Source organism: Necator americanus, chromosome II (assembly GCF_031761385.1).
Source record: "Necator americanus strain Aroian chromosome II, whole genome shotgun sequence".
In the NCBI taxonomy this organism is placed as follows: Eukaryota; Metazoa; Nematoda; class Chromadorea; order Rhabditida; family Ancylostomatidae; genus Necator; species Necator americanus.
This window is the reverse complement of record NC_087372.1, coordinates 11,849,983-11,874,774: the sequence shown is the minus strand read 5'-3', so window position 1 is coordinate 11,874,774 and position 24,792 is coordinate 11,849,983. Positions and strand designations below refer to the sequence as shown.

The 24,792-nt window shown below is 40.7% G+C and overlaps 2 protein-coding genes across 3 annotated transcripts; one reads left to right on the top strand and one right to left on the bottom strand.

Moving 5' to 3' along the window:
* RB195_017578 (uncharacterized protein) lies at positions 1-693 on the top strand (the record flags this gene model as incomplete). Of its 2 annotated transcripts, XM_064184633.1 has the most annotated exons (4): positions 1-12; positions 81-190; positions 360-441; positions 544-693. In XM_064184633.1, the coding sequence occupies 4 exons, from the start codon at positions 1-3 to the stop codon at positions 691-693; spliced, it is 354 nt and encodes a 117-aa protein (XP_064040514.1). The 2 variants fall into 2 exon arrangements, with proteins under 2 accessions (XP_064040514.1, XP_064040515.1); XM_064184634.1 differs by lacking the exons at positions 1-12; positions 81-190 and having other exon boundaries at positions 406-474.
* Positions 694-4,530: 3,837 nt separating this feature from the next.
* Positions 4,531-21,788, bottom strand: RB195_017577 (uncharacterized protein; the record flags this gene model as incomplete). Its single annotated transcript, XM_064184632.1, has 10 exons — positions 4,531-4,686; positions 4,748-4,908; positions 6,068-6,182; positions 6,251-6,376; positions 6,469-6,512; positions 14,584-14,700; positions 17,444-17,591; positions 17,650-17,746; positions 21,571-21,630; positions 21,688-21,788. The coding sequence occupies 10 exons, from the start codon at positions 21,786-21,788 to the stop codon at positions 4,531-4,533; spliced, it is 1,125 nt and encodes a 374-aa protein (XP_064040513.1).
* Positions 21,789-24,792: the final 3,004 nt, after the last annotated feature.

Sequence of the window (24,792 nt, the reverse complement as noted above, 5' to 3'; positions counted from 1 at the left end):
ATGAGGGCAGAAGTGGGTTGACTATCGACTTCTTCGTTTGAGTAATTTTTCAATGTGTTAATTTTTGTGAAGGTTTCCAGACAGAAATAATCGGATCCAGAGAGGCTCGTGCTGGATTGGCCACCACATGGCGGTGTAGCTTCTCCGAATCTCTGCGAACTTGCGATCTAGGTCCCGTCCCTCTGGCTCGGTTCGGTCTTCGAGAGTCTGGACTGCCCCCAATCCCCATGCCCCAACCCTATCTCCAAGTGGTCAATTGAAGTGGACCAATATTTTCGGTAAGACACGATCAATGATGAGTGCATCCATTTCCTTAATACATCAACATAGTGGTTAACAACATACTACATACAATACAGGCAGATTGAATGCAGTCTACAGCAGGCCACTTCACAGTGGTCTCAGATGGATTGTGGCGCTCGTCTTGAGATGCAGTTGAAGGTTCGCGGTTTGGGCCCCGCTGAATGTCACCCGGTGGATATTGTGGGATGAATGGGGTTTAGGGCGTACGCACGAATACGAAATACTGCAGTGCAATTTTAGACGCAGGACGAGAACGCATGCCAAACGGTAACGAAACAGACTGGACCCAGCACGCTGGAAACCCGCCCTTATTGCCCAGCTGGAGCTCAAGAAGCACTTGCGGCGATTTTCTCGCGATGGAACGTTGGCTGGGAAAGTATGCGAAGATAGGCCATATGTGGAATTTTTGAAAGGCCAAACGGTCGACAGATCATCACCTACGAGTCAGCTGGCGGCTCACACTTTCTTAAAACTATCATGCAGAACGGCAGCTATATGCTCGTGAGCAAAAGTATTGTCCGATCATGACGAAGTTGACTATGATAGAAGAGGAACGGTGTTCTACTAACTTGCTTGACATAGCTGATTTACATTAGAGGACGTTCACTGACTGCAACGTGACTCATGACGAAGTGTAGGACAACGGCTCGATGCAGGTGAAGTTAATGGTTCAGTTCAACAACTGAAACATAAGGGTTGATAAGGGTTGACAGAACTACCTAGAAGGGTCAAGCTGAGGGCGTGAAGGAGCATTTTGTATTCCTCCGTGGTTTCTAAAGGAGGGAAGGGGGTCGTACAACTGGTGTAGTGGAACATGATGATAGCAATTATGGATGACAGTGAGTGACCCTGTGATAATAGGGCAAGATGAAGTGTAATTGCTCAACTTATATGGAAAGATGGTGTATAAATGCTATGAGACGGTATGTCATATGCGGTGAAGTGGTATAAGCGGTTAATAATTAGATGATGTGAATTGCGCTCAATTCCTATAGTAGTATTTGGCCTCATAATTAATCTGAGATAGGGCAACAATTTGATCGAAGAGTAGTTGAAAGTCGTTGTCACGTCCTACCTTGACAGGAGGCTTAAACAACTGTGGCAACCTGCAAATCACATACAGCGGTCTATATAATTGGTATAACGTTGACAATAATAAGTGTAATAGTCATCGTTGCGTAGGAAACAGATGGATTGTTCTCATGGTCGTGCGGCTACTGACGCGAAGACGAGAAGCGGTGATATTCGGTAGCGGATGCATCTGGTCTATGTGGTGACTTTTGATGTTGATGGTGGTCGGATGGATGACTAGTCATGGGTTTTATGAGGTTCGAGCGATTGACGTACTGAGATGGATAGATAAAGTGGAGATGGTTTCCAACGCGGATAATGAAGGCTATGGCTGGGAAGCAGTTGATGTGGTATGTGGCATGGTAGCGGATGCTGTGGATATGGTTTGAGTAAGAATAGATGATATAAAAGTATGAGGTGTCCACTCAGTTTTCTTTGGTTTTTCTCTGTGAGTGGAACTACTGCGCGAAGAAACAGCGTGATGGCATTCAGACGTTGGTGCAAAATATTAAATTCGTCGTATGCTGCGATGCGGTGGCCACCTGAAGTAAATGTTTAAGGAAGGGAATCGATATGTAGAATTTTTGGAGATGATCCACAAAGGAGTCCTCATCAGGAGTGATCTTAATGGTGCGGTTATATTCTGGTCGATGATGCACGGCGGGTGTGGATGTTCGTTTATGCCGTGGTTAGCCGCTCTATCGCGTCGATGATTTCCATGATGGACTGCCATGTCTCTGGCTTTCAACAATCTCCACAACGATCCTGTTTAGTGCGGAATTGTAGCTTCGTCAACAATCTCGTAGACACGCATATTTCGTAGAGTGGTATAAAAATCATCGAGGATGCACCACCACGCAGATGTCGCATGTAACTAGATGGTTGAGACTGAAGGTGTGGTCGAAATGGATGGAATGTGATAGGGTTTCTACTAGTACTAGGCGCAAATCACAGCTTCGCTCTACACGCAGGTTATATTGTTGTCCCTATTGGCCTATGTGGTAGGTATCCAAGATTTCGAAATTGCCTTAAGCATATGGCTGACAAGCTTCGACAGGGTGAAGAGTGACGGTGATAGGTGGAGAGATGTCTTCGGATGGCGATTCATCTTGTGGTAAGTGGTACGACTGAGTCAAATGTTAAGATAGCCCTGATCGGAACGATGGACATGGATCTGCAGTGGCCGCCGCTGGTGTGATGCAAGACAAAAGGGCGTGCGTCCATGTTGGCAAAGATAACTTACAGATTAACGTTCATACGGGCAGAAGATAGGTCACGAACCTTCTGAGGTGTTTTGAGGAAGCATCAAGCATGCATGTGATAGTTGGAGGAGGTTCCGCTGAGAAATTCGAGCCCAGGCGCATACGCTAGTTCTGAGAGATGCTTACAATAAGCGGACAGCGCACGATGATAGGGGAAAAGTGCCTCACGGATTTTGGGCTGAGGTTGCAAACCTTCCTGAGTGGTAACATGGACCTTATTTATTGGAGGGGACTCCTAATCAGCTCACTTGCACCTTAGTGATCGATTCAAAGTGAATTAGTTGCGGGCATTTGACCTCATCGACGTTGGGATACAAAGGTATTACAAATCGATTGTGGGACTGCAGAAACGGCATTCTCTGGATCCATCTGTGTCTCAGGACAGGTACAAAACTGCCTTTGGTCCGCCGTTTAGCCACTATCTGCCACCACTCTACGTGCCACTTAGCCTTGCGACTAGCCTCTCTCTACTGATCGTGGAATAGAATAACTCGCAAGGGCGAGCAATGTGACACTTACCGTTTTACCCATTGAATTTAGTGATTGACATAAAGATAAAGGATAATGTCTCTGGCCATCCTTTAGGGATAGGGCAACGCGTTTTGCTGCAGTTCGTAATCGATGAGGTTTTGAAACGCGTTACTATACAATGACTTGTGGGCTGGCGATGTATCAAGTCAGTGTTTTCATCCTCCCAGACGGGCCTTGTACCAATTCAACTACTTCGGAGGGATGAAAGGCTAGGTTGGCAATAGGACTATTTTGAAGCATCGACCGTGCGGCCACAGTGGACCTCTCACCGACTGCGCTACACCCGCGCAATACATGAGTAATAGAGATGGATATGTCAAAAAGATCGACTTAGATTATTTTCTTTTTTGTGCTAATGGTATGTACATTAAAATTTAATTATGTGCACTGCGTCCCTCTCTTCTGTAGGAAAAGATCACTATTCGCGATGGTACAATTCGCGCCATTTCTTTTCCACAAGCTTGCATTACCAAGCACATCACGATTTCTTGATTTTTTTTTTGAAATTTTAAAAGATATTCGTTCCATTTTTTTTAGTTTTGTCATACATTTCATGATCTTTCAGAGGCTTCATTATTAATCCAGGCAATTCAGAGGAAGTCAGACAGGGAACGTCTAGGATTATGTAATAATTCAGAAGCTCAGAGTTGGAGATGGTGACAGCACTTTCAGTTTGGAATACTTCTTATCGATATTAAACTTCTAGCTTTCACATGTTTTCAAAGTTAGCAACAACCGTTCTAGTCCAATACCAGTCAAGCCTATTTCTTCCTTTGTCAGGGACAAATCGTTATGTTTAGCAGCTGTTCTTGTTTTGGGGGTAAAAAGCAGCGCAGCGCGAAATTGACGACGTAGGCACACGCACATAGTTACGGACCACACCCGAACCTCTATCAATTTGTAGAGAGATTCGAACACTATAAATTTTGTGAGTTGATGCTGCCACTAACTCTTCCGTTGGTCAGTGAAGAAACAAAGTTAAGTCAAGTTACAATCTAAATCACTGGTAAATGAGGACAGCACAACAAATGGGAAGATCAACGTCGATACTCGATCATCACGTCAATAAGTGTTTCTTCAATAATTTGTAAAAACACATTCAATCACTTCTCGACGTCCAGTTCATCTCTAGAATAATTCTTTAATATAATATCAAACAAACAATAAATTTTTATTTCACTGACGCTTTTATTGCCATTTACATAATAATAATCTATTGGAAAACGTATTTATTATCAGATTGGTTGTGGTTTCCTTTACAGCTTCCTAGTGCCTTTTTCTAACCGGTATTAAATTGGTGTTTCGATCGATGAGATCATTCATACAAGAAGTTGTAGTAGAATCGTAGACGAATCATAGCTTGCTACCATCGTGGAGTTAACCGATGCCACAGTGCTAACGGTGTTTCTGGATGATCAATTACTTCTTTCCAATGGCGAGCGCCGCTCTCGCTTCCCAATGGGCCGATAATCGTATGCCCAATTTCGTCGTTGCTTGACAGCAGGTCATAGTCCATCACCTGTAGCAAAAAAAAAAACTGAGAAATGAGGCTCTCAATGAATTAAAATGAATTGCTCTACCGTCACGACAAGGTTCACGTCCTTATCGAGAATTTCTTTAGGCGGTACGGTAAACGCAAACGATTCATTGAAGAGCGGAGCCAAGGTTTGCGGTTTCACCGTAGTTTTCCGCTTTTCCAGCTTGTTCCCTTGTTGCACTAACCACAGCTTCACGTACGGATCTATGGATTTGTTCATTATGAGTGAGATAGGACAAACAACTATGAAAACGACAGAAAATAAATTGATTGGTCGCTTTCTGGTCGCCCGTCGGACTATGAAAGAAGATGTATGAAAAAGCTTGTCGTTTTAATCACGTGGTAATCCTTCAGACTAAAAAAAGTATCGGGTCTTTGCTTATCTTTTTTCGCACTTTTGATTTTTTCGTATTCTATTTTTCGCAGGGTATTCTCTTCTGAGAGCTGGTGATGATAATCGGACAATCAACGCCATACCTACATAGAGCAATTCCAAAAGCTGACCGATGCAGCGCGCGAAAAAATCTCAAAACGAAGTCGAGGTCGCGCAATTGCACGACAGTGTGAGACCTCACACGGCAACAGTGACGCGATGATTTCTGGATGGCTCGCACCAGGCCCAACCTCCCTACAGCCCTAACCTTACCCCATTGAACTGTCAGCTTTTTCGGGCCCAGAATCAGCGTCTGCGTGAAAAAAGAATTTTTAAGGGCCTCGATGACCTCAAAAACGTATTCAACGACTTTTTAGCTAACGACAATTATCTCTGTGAGGAGTGCATTGAGACCTTGTCCATTAAGTGGCTACATGCTGTTGATAACGATGGCAATTACATTATTGGCCCCTTGCTTTGTCCTTATAAAATAAAATTTTTAAGTTTTTTCCGAGGGTTTTGATTCGATTCGCTTCGTTTCAGTGATTTTCCTACTAGTGTCTGGCAAAAAATCTTTTCTAAAAGATTGATTCTTGAACTGCTACAAAATTATCATTGACTACCGATCAGAATGTGTACAAATCCACTCACAGTAACTGGAGAATAAATCCTTTTTTAAATTCGATGTAAACGTGTCTAGGAGACTTTTACACTAGGACATTTAAGCTTAGGAAGCATTGCAACATATCCATAATTAATCCTCAAACTTTGTTTCCCCAACTTTTAGGCTCTCGCGCAACCTCGCTAGCAATATAACTTGCTTGTTTCTATTTCGTTGCTTTAAATTACTTGATAATCTAGAATTTCTCATTTTTCTACTAGATCGTAGTCTTGTTTCTGTAAACAGCGCCGCAATCGTGACTTGCTGAAATTTCTGAGCTGCACTTTCATATTTTTCCAGTACATAATTGTTATTGAAAAAAAAATCACCAGAACTGCCCAGTTTATCTTTGGCTTTTAGATCCCTTGCCTTGATCACACTGACAGTAATCTTGTTGACTTCTGGTAAGTAACAGAGTGACAACATTAATTCCCCGCATTGCTCCTAAATATCACAAGTCAGAATCAATACTTGTATTTTCCAATTTTTTTTTGTCTTCGTTCTCGCCATACCCTTGAAATTGTCGGCCTTTGTAAATGCTTCCAGTAAACTGGGCTGTTCTCGAATTTCACACTTTTCATTGGAAGAAGAATTTCTCCAATAGGATCGTCCGAGGTAAATCGATCATAATCCATGACCTGGAATAAAGATCAAGCACCTAATTACGTACTGAAACTGTCTTCGTTAAGGTAATGTTAATTACAGGATAAACGGTTCATCTAAGGATTACCTGCATCACAAGCGTCATATCGTGTAGTTTTTTCATCGAATGCCCTGGAAATATATAAAGAGTAATGTATATGAAGTTTAATAACGCGAATAGTTTCTATTTCAAATTTAATTAAGATTTTTAAAATAACTAATCTAGGGTATGGGATATTTATGTCCTGATACTTAACGCACGATATTCTCACTAATTATACAGGGTTTCTACTTACTAGCAATGGAGAAAATAAGCGTTAGAAACAAATTGGATAGATGGCAAAATTGAAAGGTTTTTCTACAAAAAAAAAGAAAAAAAAGAGCAGATCTGTTTCTTTTGTCTTCTGAAGGGCAACCGTTGGACGCCGTTTTAGGTCGCTGTGACAGTTCCGCGTTGTAGCACAACCTAAGCGGAATTGTACCACCACGTCTTAATATCTTGCAACGGAAACACGTAAGATGACATCCGAACATTTCAATCTCTCCTAGGAAAACGTCATTCTTCCAGTGTGCTCCTAGATACTGTAATTTCTTCTCTGTTGTCTTTCATCCGAGAAAAGTCATAGAGTGAGAACTCAATGCACATAACTTTGGGCACTGGTTTCGACAAAAAAAAGAAGAAGAATGTAAGAATAGTGCACATAATGAAAATAGTAAGACTTATTCCTTCTCTTGAACCCACTTCTAATATCCTTTTCAACCATAGTTGATATAGACAATGACTAACATGAGAGAGTAGTAGTAGTAGTGGATGGAGCAAGGATATGGGGTTTGGAAGACGAGGGAAACTGAGCATTTGGTAAGTCCGCTATTAGGTGATTTCACAGTGATATGCATCCCCTAAGGATTTCCAAGCCCTATTTGAAAACCCGAAGTAATACGCTAAAGCAGAAAACTTGTCCACTGCCTTTTTTTTGCAGCAGATTACAGATATTGAATCAATAATGAAGTTTTAAGGAAGGTGTAGCGCAGTCGAGTTGCGACTGTGACTGCACAATCGATCAATGGTTCAAAACCATTCTTGCACCAACCGAGGCTTTCGTACCTCTGAGGTTGATAAATTGTTACCAGTCTCGTCCGAGCGGATAAAAACACTGACTTGATACATCGGCTGCCCCGGAAATCAGCGTAATGCCCAACTCGCGCTCATGAAACCTCAACGATTGCAACTTTGCAGTCAAACGCATTAGCGCATTCGAAGTAGATTGATGCGCCAGAAATTTTATTCTCTCAATCTTCCCTTAGGAAAAGGTACTGTTGAAATAAGATTGGCAGCCAAATGAAGTTGAGCGACTCCTTTGTCAGAACGCAAATCCAATCAATATTCGATTTGCGATGAGCGAATTTGCTCTTAACGACAATTTTCCACATAAAGTTATCACAACTTATTTTCCACAAGTTGCTTGACACAGATACCATTCCATAAGCGGAGCATGTGTCAAGCAGTCATATTCATCAGTATTATCAATGTTTTGAGTCCGAAATAGGAGGAGAGAGAAAAGCGAGAACGTACAAGATTCAATTTACAAGACGTAAGTTCACTAGACAAGGGTAAGGTAGGGTTGACTTAGAGGGAGCAGCAAACATCTCTGGTGGAAGCTGTGAAAATTGCTGTGAAATTTTCGTGCAAATGTAATGGCTTAATTATTTCAGTAGTTTCATGTTATTAATTGAAAGAGAAGATATGTTGTTTAGAGTTAGCATTCTTTAATACAACTTTTATGTAAACAAAATGGACGAAGAAGAAAAGAACAACTAGCAGTGGGAAAGTTTCATATGTACACAAACCGTTGCAACGAGACTAAAATACAGGAGAAAAATGGAATTTTCACTTCAGCGGAACTTTTTTGAATTAATCATTATTTTTGGATTATAGAACCGCTTCAGAACGGAGAACAAAAGTAAGCTCAATAAATAAATAGAAGCAAAAGAGACAGTTCTTAACTGTGGAAAATCCCAATAGAGGTAATTTGGATGAAGACGTGGGTAGAATTATAGGTGCAATAAACTACAGGAGTGCTCAATTAAATTTCTGGCTTCGAAAATAGAAAACAACATCTAAGAGTAGCAGCTTGTAGTCCGGAAATAAACCATGTATTTACAATACTCTCTATTTTTATTTTATTGTAAATTCTTCTACCTCGAACGAGATCCCACATAAAATCCCACCTTCGTTAAGGATTCCTTCTAGATTTCTGGCCGGTACGTAAAAACAGTGCCTTCAACTTAACTTACTCGCCCTCGTAGGTAGCGGTGACACCGTTCCTCTTGCCGGATACCGGTCAGGTGAAACAAGCCCTCTCCGCTCGCTTAAAGACAACGATCTAGATTTTGTGCAGCTTTTCTTCTTGACTGGAATTTCTAGGAATCCGTGCATTGTATGCACTGCAGCAAGGCGGTCCATTTTTCTAAAGCTGAACTGTGAAAGAGACATGCATATCGACAGAGAGGTGAAAATGATCGTTGGACAGCAAATACTAGAGACTATTTTAGTCCAGTAAAAAAAAAACTTAGGAGTGAGATATATAAATAAAGGTGTCGAAAAACTGAAGACCTCGAGGTCTCTAACATTCACAATTCCAGACGGCATACGAATCCGATGCAATCATGCGTTTTTGTGGTAATTGAGCGGAATTAGTTGTTCAAAGGCCAAAGAATTGCTGCGAGTAAAGGTGGTAGCAATGAGGCATGGCGAATCCAAATGAAACTTTCACGAACGAAAGCAGATAATGTTATGTTGGCACAACAATTCTCGATGTAACCGCTGAAACCGAATGAACTACAGCAAATCCGCGAGAGAAAGTTTTTGGTGGAGAAAAAAACGTATTCGTCCGCAGCCATGTTCCGTTCCACTTGATTGGCTTCATAGAAAGCTGCGCCGGAAAACTTTTTTTCTCGGATGTCATCTAAGTACACACATATTAGAATGATAAACTAGGGCAATTTCGGTGTTATCTGATGACCAAACGGACGTGGAATGGTGCTCCTGGGTTCATGATTTAGTGCAGGAGCAGATCGGTGAAACACATAGAAAAACATTGATTTGTTAGAAATGCACCGTGTCCACGATTTATGGTAATGTACATTTGGAAAAATGTTCGGATTAACCGCAAGTGCGTGTTCAGTGGGGAAAACCTCATGCAAAACCTATAGGTTGAATTTGCTGTGAATGAATTCTTTTGTGGTCCTCCGCGGAGGTTTTTTTTTCCTCTTGAGCAGCGAGGAGAGAGAATATGAGGGCGGGGAAACATAGAATGAAAAGAGCGTTGTTCTTTAAAAATACAACATGCTTGCAGAAGCCGGCATGACTTTCAAATGGGCCACTTAACTGCAATGTTTATTTCATTGCGCTGATGTCTTTCAAGACTTCCCTCCATATCATTCGACTCATCGCATGCTTAACTCCCATTCCTCATTGTGACACATTTAGAATATGGAAGTATTAGACCATTACTTCAATGAATCATGGATTTTGCAAAAGATTATTTTTCGAAAACGCCATTTCATTGACGGCTTCAAAAAGTCGAATAAGATTCAAGATTATCACGATGAGTTCTTTGTAATTAGTACTGTAGTGCTGAGCGCATAATGGAAAGCCTTCACCTCTGTGGTACTTCTTCTGTCTTCTCACTTTATATGCTTGTTTTTTTCTTTGATTTGATGCATATTAATATGCCGAGTCGCTTCCAATACGTACTTAGCTATTCAAAATTCCCCTCACCTAAATAAACAGCTACCGAAATACTGGTGAAGTCTACATATCTCTAAGTAAGGAAGAGAAGAATTAGGAAGTTGCAAAAGAAATGAAGGTTCCTGTTCTATTAGCTTCAACACTATTTTATAGCAATAAAGTAGGAATTTTATACGAAGTTTCATGCATTGTTGAGAAGCTTAATTTATGCCCTTTCTAAAAATATACACAAAAATTAAATTCAATTAGATTTCTCCAAAACAATTTGATTTTTATTTTCACAATTTTCGTCAAATCTACTGTTACGAGTTCAAGTTTGGTCGAACCGCCGCTCAAACCTTATAGAAGCGAGAAGGGTTTTATCCATAATTTCAGAAAAGTCACCTCATTTTAACTTTTGATTAAGAAAGAGTTTTCAATTTGTATGCAAGTTCATCCCGTTTTGCTCTCCTTCAAATTGTATTCAAACTCAAATTGCACTGTATTTAAATTTATAGTCGTGGAACATTTATCTCTAAAGTGATCCATTGCGAGGTACTCTGAAGAAGCATGAACTGAAAAACAAGGAGAGCCGTGCATGGGAGTATCTTGACTTCAATGCTCTCATAAAATGGAGGCTGTCACCGTCAGGATATCTTCTGACAGATTCCTACTTAATTGTATCACTTACTGATGCATATTGAACCTTTCGGCAAGTGCTTCGATTAATTGGGTCCCAGTGCATAGCTTTACCGATGAAGGTGTGTAGTAGGTTAGAGAATGTTTTAGAGAATGGGGATTTTGTAGCAATAAAATTCAAGAGTACTGCGTGCCTGAGTCTCCTACGTATCAATAGGAGCAGGGCGGCTGCTGCATCGCGAGAGCAGAAATGATGCAGAAGATGGCTTGTTTACAAAGAAATGGCTAGTATGCAACGATGAGAAGATCCAATTTACACGACGAAAGTTTCCTATTCTACGATTTGCTGCCTTCACGTTCTCAAAAGACGTGAACAATGCCTCCTTAGCTTTGTTCATTTTTGCTTTTGTTTTTCTTTCGATGCAAATACAATAGAAATGTTGTTAGTTTCGAAAAAGTTTAGTCTCACTCATATTTTGCTAACTTTACATTATTATGAGAAAGAAGACGTTCCACCTAAGACCAGTGTGAAACTCTAAACGCTAGAAAGTAAGAAAAAATCAGTACCTTTGCATCTTGAAAATATTTTGGTTCTCATCAACATAAAAAAAAAGTTGCTAAGCACTGACTTCCCGGCTTCAAAATCTGTGAGCAAAGGAGCTCCGTAAGTAAAATCAGGAAGTTTTATATGTAGGTGAAAACTTCGACTTCAACTATGTACAGAAGGGGAATATATATAAATTTTCTGTTGGCGCAAATCTTCTTAAGAACCTCAGATATTTCTTTTACATCTGATCTACATCCGTCTTGTGTGCAACTTCAGAACGTGAAATACTTAACTTTGGAAGCAGATACACATACAAAACCTCACACACCAACGTTCCTTCGCTTACTTTGTTAATACTATGCGGGATGAGTCTCTAGAGGAAAAAGAAGGTTGTATGTATCTCACACAGCGTAATTGCTGCTGCTGTGGTTAATTCAGATCTGCTTTGAATATGCTGACAACGATCTTCTTCAACAGAAATTTCAGTTTATACTCGGAAATTGCGAATTTGTGTTGGTCAGACACAGAACGCTCATGCCCCCTAAGAGTATTTTTAGTATATAGCGTGGTCCACATAAATCATGACAGTCCATGGAAAATCCAAAGATGCGGTGAGTCGTTGAGCGAAAGGAACTGATGAAGACAATGACTGGATCTTCCTGGGAAATGTTTCGTCGGTGCAAAGAAGACACTTGCCAACCTTCCGGATTTCTGGACGAAGGTGTTTGGCCGTGAAATTCCCCCCGATTTCAATCTTTTGATTTTGCTCTCTGGTCGATTCTACAGCAAAAAGTCTGTCCTTTTAAGCATGAGTCACTGGATTCGCTAAAAGGAGCTCTCGATGAGGCATGGGGAACTGATCGCGTGCATCCTCAAAAATTCCCGGAAGAAATTGGATGCTTCTATTGAGGCTAAAGACGGTCATTCTGTATGTAACGTGTGAGAACTCACGTAGAATTTTATGACTATTGAAACCAAAAAAAAATCTTATTTGGATTAATCGGTACAAAGTCATGAGTAGTTTTTTGCGTCACATTTCATAAGGACTGCCCTGCGTTCTCTTCATTTTACAATCTTTTCTAAGATATAGCGGTGTCAAAAACAGGTGGATGATCACGCACTCCGACAAAAGGCTCTTTATCCTCAAGGTTCGGATTGCCACCGTGCATACCGCTTGCATACGTTATGCAGTATGGTGCCCAGATTAGAACTGCCACAGCACCTCCTTACAAAACTAATACTTTCCATGATTTTTCAGCGTAAATGACGGATGTTGAGGCCTCTTGTTTGAAGTCCCATCACCCGTCCGCCTAGGGGCGCTGACAGACTCGCCCGTTTCGTGTTAATGTCAATGTGTTCTGTTGATCACCAGAAACGCTAGTAACCATTGTTCTACTGTAGCGTTCTAAGCTTGGGGAATGGACTATGCTTGAGGATTTCTCACCTTCTGAAGCGGAAGAATGACCTGTCGACCCACTACGCAGCACGCAAAAGAGGGCCAACTTTGCTGTTTGAAATTTGAAGGCATCACCCCACGAATCTGAGGTGGTACGGATTTCAGGTGGAGTATTTTTGTACGGGATGGTAGATTATGAAGAGGGGGGTGATTCCGTCCATTTCTTCCTAATTGCCGTAACAAAACGGTCTGGAATATGCGGTGCGTACACAAGGCTGGCGCGCTCCAGTCGAACGCTTTGTAGAAAATAGCGCGCCGGATCGCTCGAAGCCGTATCTTCCGGGCCGTTTTTTTACGGCAATTAGGAAAAAGTGGACGGAATCACCCCCTCCCCTTAATCTACGATCCCGTATACGAATACTCCACCGGAATTCAGTACCACTCCAGATTCGTGGGCTGATGCCTTTAAACAAAATCCTAGCAAATTCTGTTCTTCCCTCTTTTTGTTTTTGTTGTTGTTTTATGGCACACTATAAGTGTTTTTGAGCAAATAAATAAATATCATAGTAATTAGTGGGTGGGAGCGCTGATCTAGGAAACACAACACTACGGACGGGTTCCAGCTCATTTCTGAATGTCACCTCTTTCCTAAGAAGATGAAGATCAAATAACATTCGAATGACATATTTCTTCTAAAATCTGATCGAGGGCTCTTGTCTCTTGATGAGAAAGTCTATGAGGGCTTCTGAAACTCAAGTTGACAGAGTCTGCGCAAAGCTAACGACGACAGTTTAGTGTGCATGTAGGTCACAGCGGAAGGTCTCCTAGAAAATGAAAAGGATACGGCCGAGAGCTTATATTAAACAAAAGCTGGAATTATCCTCAAACTACTAAACGATAATATAGAGATAAACGGAAATATGTGGGAAACACTTAAGGTATGATTACAGATTACTGTTCAGAAGATACCGTACTCGTTCTACAGAAGATAAAATTACGGGTCAGATCTAAGCCAACAACACATAGCTTGATTAACAACACAGAAAACTTTCTGGATTTAAATGCATGTGCGATATTTCAGCAACATCTATTTTGCATTTGCACGATTTATTCACAAACGCGTTTTACTGGAGTTCGTAATCGTTGTGGTTTCGGAACGCATGTGAAGCCAATACAGTAACTTGCGGGGCTAGCCGATGATCAAATCAGTATTTGTATCATCCCAGACAAGTGTGGTACCAATTTATAGACCCCGAAGGAATGGAAGGCCTACTTTACACTAAGTTTGTTTCGAACTGTCGACCGTGCGGCTCTAGCGGACCTCTAGCCGAGTTCTCCACACCAGCCCACCATTAAATACAAGCAAATATAAATTTTGTTCAGAAGGATGTCCAAAGTGTTTTGCAATGCGGTAGTGAATCAAGCGGAAGTGGTCCTGGTGAAAGGCAATGCCGATGTTGGATAAATGCGACGTTGTTACTCTATAAATCCCCAAAAATAATGAGCGTAAAGATATTTTCCTAGGTATTGAAGAATCAGTCAAAAACTGTGTAATCCCTTTTGTTCTTGCACTGCAGCGCTACCAAAGAATAAAATTTATTACAAATTGGTCAATTTTGAGATCAATTTTGAGCACGCTTCGCGTGCTAAATCTCAATTTGGAATCCCGTAACTGTCACGAGCAAATCGTTCAAGTTTTGTGAACGTGGATTTGATCTAATATGTTGCGGAGTAGTGCCTTTTCAAGTCAGTGTCCTTATTCCTTCAGACTGATACCAGTTTGTCGACCCTCATCAATGGGACGATTGATTGGTCAGGAACAGTTTCGAATAAGTGACTTCTTTACACCCGGCTTTGTAGTACATTTATAGAAAAAAAGAAAGGAAAAAACCTGGAAAAGAGAGAGTTTGGTGGAACTTCGGATTGAGATTTCTTCGATGCACTTTGGTCCGTTCACTTTTTGATGGTTCCTCCAACAGGAAAACTCGTACGTATGGATCCGAGCTGCCTGTAAATAGAAAATACTACCAATGGGTTACGGAATGAGTTTCTGTGTTTGTTTTGTTTTGAGGTTATCGTTTACAATTACACCCCACGACGGCTGTTCCGTACTATTGGAGAGAGAAGTGGAAGCTGCTATAAACAATCGTATTAATGTGTTTTAAGCCGATCAACCGAAAAAGTAATGACATTCTCGAAAACATTCATTAAAAACAACGCTGTGTTGCGCTCTTAGACGTTTCTGCGTCGCTGAACCCTCATTACGCTTTCCGATCAAAAGTTGTCTTTTCCGTTTATAGGAAAGAGTGAGAAAAGATCAGCGCTGTTCAAGTTCCCACATTTTTCATAAGATTATCTCCGCAACATATTGGAGGTCCCCTTAGAAGCAGTATGGTTGACTAAAAAATGAAGCAAAAAAGGAACGGGAAAGGTTGAACGAATCGCCAGTAAAAGCCACTGGACGAATTTCCTTCGAATATTTTTGATTTGAAAAGACGTCTACCATAAACCTCCTGCTGAGTAGCAGAAAATGATAAAAATAAGGTTTTTTCCAGGGAAATCTCTCGAAGATACTCAACTTCATTAGTAAAGCCTGTCAGGTAAGTTTCATTTCAGTAAATGTAATGGGAAAAAAATTCCAAAACATTCGTCCAAAATAACTGCAATCTACCTAATTTCTTCATTTGCTACAATTTTAGAACACTTTGGTACTAATTGTATAGCAGCTGTATAATGACAGTACTATCGACTACTGTAGTTTGAAACTGCAGAACAACATTCGTTCATTTTCGTACAATTCATTAGTATAGTAGTTACTTTTGCACACCAAACTCTTTCAATTGTAATACCACACTCATAAATTTAAAGGCATCACCCCACGAATCTGAGGTGGTACGGATTTCAGGTGGAGTATTCGTATACGGGATGGGAGACTACGGAGGGAGGGGTGATTCCGTCCACTTCTTCCTAATTGCCGTAAAAAAACGACCCGGAAGATACGGCTTCATTCGTTTTGGCGCACCATTTTGTACAAGAGGTTCGATTGGAGCGCGCCAGTCTTGTGCTGCGCCGCATCTTCCGGGCCGTTTTTTTACGGCAATTAGCAAGAAATGGACGGAATCACCTCACTCTCCGTAGTCTCCCATCCCGTATACGAATACTCCACCTGAAATCTGCACCACCTCAGATTCGTGGTATGCTGCCTTTAACTTAGATTAATGGCATCACACCAGTAATCTGAGGTGGTGCGGATTTTAGGTGGAGTATTGGTGTACGGGATAGTAGATTATGCAGGCAAGGGTGATTTCATCCATTCCTTCCTAATTGCCGTAAAAACGGCCCGGAAGGCATTCCTGCGCGCTATTTTCTACAACGAGTTCGATTGTAGCGCGCCAGTCTTGCGCACACGCCACATCTTTCGGGCCGTTTCTACGCCAATTAGGAAGAAATGGACGGAATCACCCCCTCTCCATAGTCTTCCATCCCGTATACGAATACTCCACCTGAAATCCGTACCACCACAGATTCCTGAGGTGATGCCTTTAATATGAAATAAATCCTATTGCTAAGATATGAGTCATATATGAGTCGATATAAGTTACAATAAATTTTACGTTTGCGTTATTCCATCATAAAATCAGATGTGTATTAATTGAAGGGATTAAATAAAATTTTTATCGCAGTCGTTACTTCAATAATAAATGAAAACTGACTCGTGGATCAAAGCATACGATTCACATCGTTAAACACACAATACCGTCTCAGAATGTGACTTAGAAGTAACCATGTCGAGCTGTATTCTTAGCCTTAGTATACTGTAAAAAAAGCCTTAATATCAAATTTATACTAATGCTATTCTACATATTTTGTTCATTACATTATATTTTATATGTTTATATATTTATAAATTTTGTAAAGGAGAGCGAACTTTCCGAAAAGATCTTGTTATTATTAAGAGTGAACGGTGAAGCGAGGAATCAACCATTCCGGAACGTACAAACATTTTCTACCTCAATTGAGGATAGTGAAAGTCTATAAATGCACATGCAGCCTCTGCAATGGTTTGTGGTGACCAACAATCAAATTTTACAGGACAGTGTTTTTAAAAAACTAAAAAAATTTTATCCACGTTATATCACTTTATGCACTTCGATGTATCAAAAACCTCGCTGGCTCTGGATTGTGTCGACCTGCTGAGTCGTTACCAAACAGTACTGCACTCAAATCCGCCAAAAGTTCACCTATGTTTTTTTTGCTATTTTGCTCTTTTTTTTGGTCCCATTCCAACTGGTTTTTTGAAAGATGGATTGCGCTCACATTTTTAGAAAAAACGCATCCCGACTATCCGTTCAGAAACAACTCCAACACTTGGTTTGTCTTACGTAGATGATTGTGCATTTCTGGATAGGGTTGCCCACTTTCCCAGAAGTTATAATTTCTTCTTATTTATAATTTTCGTCCGTGTATCTGTAGAAACCAATCTTTCTTGACGACATTTAACATTTTGTAAAAATCGTTCTTTATGAATAGCCAGTATATTTGCAAAATTTCAAATCTTTTCACGAGGTTTGCTACTTCCGCAGACGTACGGTAAATACGCATAGTGTAAAACATAGACTATCAAACCGTTATTGCTTACCTAGTAGTAAGTAGCAAACACAAACAAGCTTTTAGTGTATACTACTGTAAAATTCATTCGAAGCTTCCTCCATTGGTCTAGAAAGCGGCACGGACCGGCACATTCAGCTTACCTGTAATGTCCTTCACAGGAAGGTCGACGGCTTCCAGAAGATGGACATGCAGAGTGCTGATCTCTTTCTCAAAAGCGATAGAGAAGTTCAGCTTGCCTCGATATTCCGCCACGCACTCGGGTTTCAGAGAGTCAATGATCTGCTGAGACTGGAAATCAACAGGAATCATCATCAACACAGAAGAAGAAGCAAGCAATTCTTCTTACCGAACTTTTCCATGGTGATAGCTTCTGTTTCAGAGATTGAGGCTGCACAGGTCGAGGATTCGTGTCGAAAATTAGCTGCGGAGCGAGCATGTGTGGGCTAAAGAGTTACGTTGAACGTTTGATTTCCTAATCAGCTGTTGATATCAAATATCACATGTTAACGTTACAATTCCACATTGTCACAATGTGTTCTTATGTTTTTGATTTCTTTCCTTCACCAAAGTTATTTTCGTAATCATTCATTATTTATACATTACATTAAAGAGAAAGAATCTCTTGTTTCCTACCGCTTCGAGCTAATTTTTCTTCACCTCTCTAACTTTCTCATGTATATTAAGCTGAAAATAATTTTTTTCCTGATTATTGATTATTTACGATCTCATTATCCTTGTCTACATAGCATAGGGTTGTTCTTATCCACAACATTGATCAAAGTCGATAAAAAAAAACTGAATTTTTAGTAAATCAGTCTCCAACCATGTCCAGCCAGTAAGCCAGTCGTTTCTACAAAATCAAACCCCTTATAAATAAAGTTCGTCGTTAGTTACTTCACAAGTGACATCAACATCAACACTCGGGACTTAGAGTTAACATTTTATCTACTTCTGAAACCAAAAAACGCCAATCGGAAAAGAAGCAACGATATTTTTCTAGTGATAACTATTTTGATCCGGAAATCTTAAATTCCATGCGTTACAGAAACCGCGAAGAAGAAACGTAGCACTTAATTTGCTATGTGTTAAAGTTCCTGGTAGCCATTAAAAATCTGATAAGTTTTATAAAACTGTTTCTAAAGTGCCTGAGACTTTAAAAATAGACTAATATCCTGTTAGGTGATTTTGAATAGGTAGATCCAACAATCATGACTATATAATAACGGGCTTACTCTGTCACGTGCGTGCGTGCGTGCGTGCGTGCGTGTGTGTGTGTGTGTGTGTGTGTGTGTGTGTGTGTGTGTGTGTGTGTGTGTGTGTGTGTGTGTGCGTGTGCGTGTGTGTGTGTGTGTGTGTGTGTGTGTGTGTGTGTGTGTGTGTGTGTGTGTGTGTGTGTGTGTGTGTGTGTGTGTGTGTGTGTGTGTGTGTGTGTGTGTGTGTGTGTGTGTGTGTGTGTGTGTGTGTGTGTGTGTGTGTGTGTGTGTGTGTGTGTGTGTGTGTGTGTGTGTGTGTGTGTGTGTGTGTGTGTGTGTGTGTGTGTGTGTGTGACTCACGAAATTCAAAAAAGGGGGTGCGACGGGTCCACCGACGACGGGTTGGTGCGCTGGCGCCAGATACTTATAGAAGCGGGTGCAACGGGCCCACCGGCGTCGGACTGGCGCTCCCGCGCCAGATACCGATAGAAGTGGGTGCGCCGGGTCCACCGGCGTCGGACTGGCGCTCCCGCGCCAGATACCGATAGAAGTGGGTGCGCCGGGTCCACCGATGTCGGGTTGGTGCGCCGGCGCCAGATACCGATAGAAAGGGGTGCGACAGGTCCACCGGCGCCAGATACTCATGGAAGGGGTGCGACGGGTCCAACTGCGTCGGATTGATGTGCCGGCGCCAGATACTGGACGACCACTGACCACTGGGCGCTTGCTTTACACCCCTATGACTCCTCCACGTGTCCATTTCCTTCTTTGTTCGCCTCAAGTTTGTAGCATGCCGTTCTCAGAAAGTGGAAACACGCATGAAACGGTTGCTTAAACAGAAGCAAGATGTTTATGTGATCTGACGTGGAACGTTATCTTTATCTGCAGGATGATGTTTTTCACGTCATTTTATGTTAGAACATCATTCTGTGGCAACTATCAGGGGAAATTAGGAGGAATACCCATACTTTGAGTAATGCTTTCAAATTGTATCTATATTATTCTGGCATCGAAGGAGTGTTTGTAGCTGATGGTCGAATATTCTCCAAATGTAGAATTGACGCGTTTAGAAGGAAAACTCCGTAATCTTTAATCCGTAATTTATAATATAAACCAGAGAAGGAAAGCGTTGTTAAAAAAAACATAAATCTAATTTTACAGAAAACACCATTACTATCAACTTTCATTGATCAGTGGAGGGGAGCGAAGCTAAAACCGCCGAAAGTCTGAAGTCCGGCTTTAGCCGGACATTCAGACTGGTATCTAATAAGGTTGAAACTAATCAAACTCATGTTCAGTTCCTGAGCTTGTTCGGTTTCAAGAGGGTTGCAGTGCACAACTCTTGCGTAAATAGAAATATCTTCATTTATTTTTTTGCTCTGTTTTTCTACTTTAGTTTTGTTATTTTAAAATATTTTCAATCATTTTGAGTGCGCAAGCCCGTCTCACTCTCCATCTCTTAGAAAAAAATGACCGCTACAGAGAGAGAAAGGGATGCATGTGCGAGAATGGTTGATGCAGAACATGGACACACATCTGAGTTTTCCAATTGTTCATATCTTGGAGGCTTCTGAACCTATGTGATTTTGACGAATCAATTGATTTTTGTTCAATTCGCGTAGTTTAGGCAAATAATTTCCTCTACTTCACTTGTGAACTTCTACCTAAGAAGAAAGACATTGAATCAAAAGTATTCTGCACGTTTTCGTGACAGCTTTTGATCCGCAGGCCCTACCTTCCAATCATAAGAGCTTCACGTTCTAAAGAGTACCTGCAGTTTAAAGTATTGGAGTGGTGGCAGTTACCTATTTTTTCTTGCTGTCAGCTAGAAAAAAAATCAGGAACAAAAAAATACTAGCGCCACTATTAAAAATACTTCAGGCCCTGCTGAGAGCGCACAATTGAGTTATTTTTGGACTTGAACGTTTTTGGACATTTTTAGACACTTCAAGACGTAAAACCCCGAAAACCTTTAACTCATTTTTCTGTGTAATTTCAAGATGTTCAGACTGAGTTGTTACTGGGAAATCGCATGCAGAATTTTACTAAAACACTGCCTTATAAATGTTGTATATGATAAATAATAAATGATGGTCAGATGATGTTCAGTGGAACAAATCAACTTCTTCCTAGTGGTCCCATCTGATTCTCTACAACAGCTAAGTAGTTATTTTAACCGACCCCCTACTTTTACTGCCATGAAGTGTTACGATGGCCATAAATTTCTTTTTCTTTTTTGTTTTTGCTGTTTGTTGCATTTTTTAAAGCTTCAACTATGTTTTCCTGAATAGCGTTTTGGTTTCATTCGTTTTCTTCCCAAATGGTTCCTAATTATTAGTGATTTTTTTCTAACGTGGGCATTGGATAAATCCTTAGTTTCTTTTACCTCGAAAACTGTTCACAAGATTCACAGTGCTGAGTGTTTTGTTGACAAGAGAGACTTATCTAGAAACATTATTGTAAGCACAGTCTTCCCTTAGGAGTTTTTTGACGACTGCTTAAAAACCACTTCTTTACAGGGTGTGTCCATAAAATGTACGTAAGGAGGGCAAAGAGCAAGGGAGCATCTACCTCAGGTTTTGTCTAAAATTCGTAACTGATCAGGGAGATGTTCAGCCTTTTGGATAAATAAATAGAACGATATAAGTAAACAAATAGACTACACCGAGACCAACTATAGAAATTTGTGAACACAACCGATCAAAAGTTAAAGAAAAAAACTGTAGAATTCAGACATGGACATTTCAAAATTATTATTTTTTCTCGTTCATTCGATATCTCTATATCTTTTGGAGTTTCATATAAGCACTTTCAAGTTGATAAACACATTTGGCGTACGTTGCTGCTGAAAGCACGCTTTCCCAAAAAAAACAAAAACAAAAATAATAGTAAATGATAAAGTACCAAAATATAATGGATAATAAATAAAAATAAAATTACAATAACGTAACAACAAATAAAAATAGTGACAAAAAGAGTTTAATATTGTGGAAGTTCGGAAACTTTGTTCGTTCACATTTAAAAGTGGTGAGAGCATCTCTGGATTTCAGGAAACCCTGAGCAAACTCCCTCACCTGAACAGCTTTGCCTGTTGCTCGCAGTCTAATTGGTCCAGGTCGACCGGCTTGCGAGATCTGCAAGAATTTTTGTCATAGAACTCTGGATTTGTGGAGTTTAACGACCGTACTCACTTGTAGAAGACAGCAGCTACCATTACTACAGCTGACAGCATTGCGGCCAACACGATGTACACCGAGTAGAGAGGAACGGTGATGTTTGTGGTGTGAGCCATGTTTGAATGCGGCCAACCTCTAACGAAACAAATTGTGGTATGTCCTTGAGCGATGAGAAACGTGAACCAACGAACGAGAAAGTGTTAATGTGCGGAAGAAAAGCTGCATTAAAGGCATCATTCCACGAATCTGAGGTGGTACGGATTTCCGGTGGAGTCTTCGTATACGGGATCGTAGATTATGGAGAGGAGGGTGATTCCGTCCATTTCTTACTAATTGCCGTAAAAAACGGCCCGAAAGATACGGCTTCGAGCGTTCTGGCGCACTATTTTCTACAAGGAGTTCGACTGGAGCGCGCCAGTCTTGTGCGGCGCCGCATCTTCCAGGCCGTTTTTTAAGGCAATTAGGAAGAAATAGACGGAATCACCCTCCTCTCCACAATATACTATCCCTTATAAGGATAAATCACCTGAAATCTGCACCACCTCAGATTCTTGGGGTGATGCCTTTAAACCGTACACATACAAGATGAACAACGGAAATATGACTAGTCATAAGCGGGTTATCTCACTATCCTGAAAAGATAGTTCCAGGATTCAATTAAGATATTGAAGCTGTCGTACAATCCTGCTTCCCCAATCTGCAGATAAGCCAGAGGTATTATTCAAAAAGTGTGAACAACACCATCACCACTTCCTCAGAATCGTAAACAAAAACTAGAGCGATTTTGTATATTTCTAGTAACTGAATGCTGCCACAAATAATTTGTTTGTATAATATATAAGAGGAAATAATGACTAACACAGAATGCAACATTAAAAAAGTAATTTTGTTTAGAGAACGACTCTTAAATCTCCTTAAACTGTTCCAGCTCTTGGCGTTCTCAAATCTAACTTTTCCAAAGTTTTTTTGGGTGCAAGAAATTCCGAATTTGTGCTTGTTTGGCTTAAATGGAAAAGATGTTGCTCTGGAGAACTTTTCCTTTTTTACTTAGCTTTATGCAACAATGTTGCGACAAGTTCAAAATCATGAATTAGGTCAAGGAGGAGTTTTTGCTTACGTTGTATGCAAATTTTAAAAAAGTAGAACAGTGAAAAAAGACGTTTGTCGTGCATTCTTTAATTGAATTGCATTCCTTAATTCATTCCTGAAAGTTGTCAGCGGTCAGGTGAGAAGTGCTAGAATTACTCCACGCGATGAACTCTGTATGGGTCCCGCCTCAACATTTTTTTGATTTATTACTGCTTTGAATATGTAACGACTTATTCAGTAAATTTTCTCATTACATAACCTAGAAATTAACTCATTATCAATTAAACATCCAGTTTTCAGACTTGAATTTTCGAAATTATGTGTATACATTCCGAAGATCAGGAACCGTGGAAATAAAGCTCTATTCTCGTTGCTTCATATTACAGAATAGACATACAGGAGAAATTTAGAATACCATGGAGAAGATGTGAGGAAAGGTGGTTGAAACTCCGCACTCTTGCAAGCACTTTTTAATCACTCGAAACCGAATGAGGAGAATGGAATCGGTGTTGAACTCTTCACGTTGACTCCAGTACTGTGATTCCAAATTCTTCGTAGTGTAGCCTTTTCTTCTTCTGGGTGTGGAAGTCGTTGAGAGCGTAGTAACGACCTTTTGCCGGGTGTCATGAATGAAATATGTGGAGATGTTACGAGGAGTCTAGAAGAAAAGTGACGGAGCGCACTTGTACTACTTCGTCGTACTTCTTCCACTTTCACATGCTTTGTAGCAAATGAGAAAAGTGATAAGAAGTGCTGGTATGCAGCAAATGTAGAAATTTCCAGAGATATCAGTTATGGTCTACAACGAAGAGATTCTTCAAAAAAAACATCCAGTAAGTGAAAATCCAAAGACCATCTCCTTTTGTCCCCGCACTGAGAGTTGCGAGAAATTGCGTACAGTGTGACAATTTGTAAGCGGCCAAAATACGTTTCAGACATAGAAGATCAATCCCTTCAGAATTTCGGGGTTCAACGATTGCATTGGACTCATCTTTAATAGGGGGACATTGCTTGTAAACGCTGCTTCACTGACAAAATCTCTAACATCGAGAACGATCGTGTATTTTTTTTTTTGAGAAAAAGATGTCTGACCGTTTCAAAATGAAAGTATACGTATAGTAGAATCTCTGACATAGGTCCCAAATGCTGACTTAGGACCAAAAAAGCAAAGCTACCTTTCGAAAATATGGATCGCTGGAATCGTTTCGATTGGAACTAGAACCTACCGCGGCGATAAAGATGCTACTAGGACTCACCATCAGGAGTGGATGAAGCGTTGCTAAGATAACCAAATCACGAGGACCTATTTCCGAATGGTACGGGCATGTGGCTTGCGATGAGAAAAACGCTGCACGTAAGACTACGATGCACTCTGACATGCAACCAACCAGAATCCGCCCTGACCAAGCACATCGTGACATCTTATCGCTGCGATGTGCGGTCAGGGAGGATTTTGGTTAGTTGCATGTCAAAGTGCATCGTAGTCTTAGGTGCGGTGTTTTTCTCATCACAAACGTAATGCCCGAACCATTCGAAAACAGGTCTCTCATGACTCGGTTTCTGTGTTAGCAACGCTTAAAGGCATCACTCCACGAATCTGAGGTGGTACGGATTTCAGGTGGAGTATTCGTAAAAGAGATCGTAGATTATGGGGAGAAGAGGGATTCCGTCCATTTCTTCCTAATTGCCGTAAAAAACAGCCCGGAAGATACGGCTTCGAGCGTTCAGATGCGCTATTTTCTACAGCGAGTCCGATTGGAGCGCGTCAGCCTTGTGCACGCGTCTATTCATGATGATGGGTCCCAAGTAGCATATCAAGATGACACCCACCAACATTAAAAATCGATTAACAGAAGGAGCATATGAAGAACAAAAGGGAAAACCACGGCAGAGAGGTACTGAAGAAGGCAAAATAATCGATCACACAGTCTAAATACTTCTTAATAGCCACGTTGTACAATGAGAAAAAGAAAAAATAATAGGATGATTAACGAATTTCTGGATTTTTTTGGATAAAACAGAGAATAATTA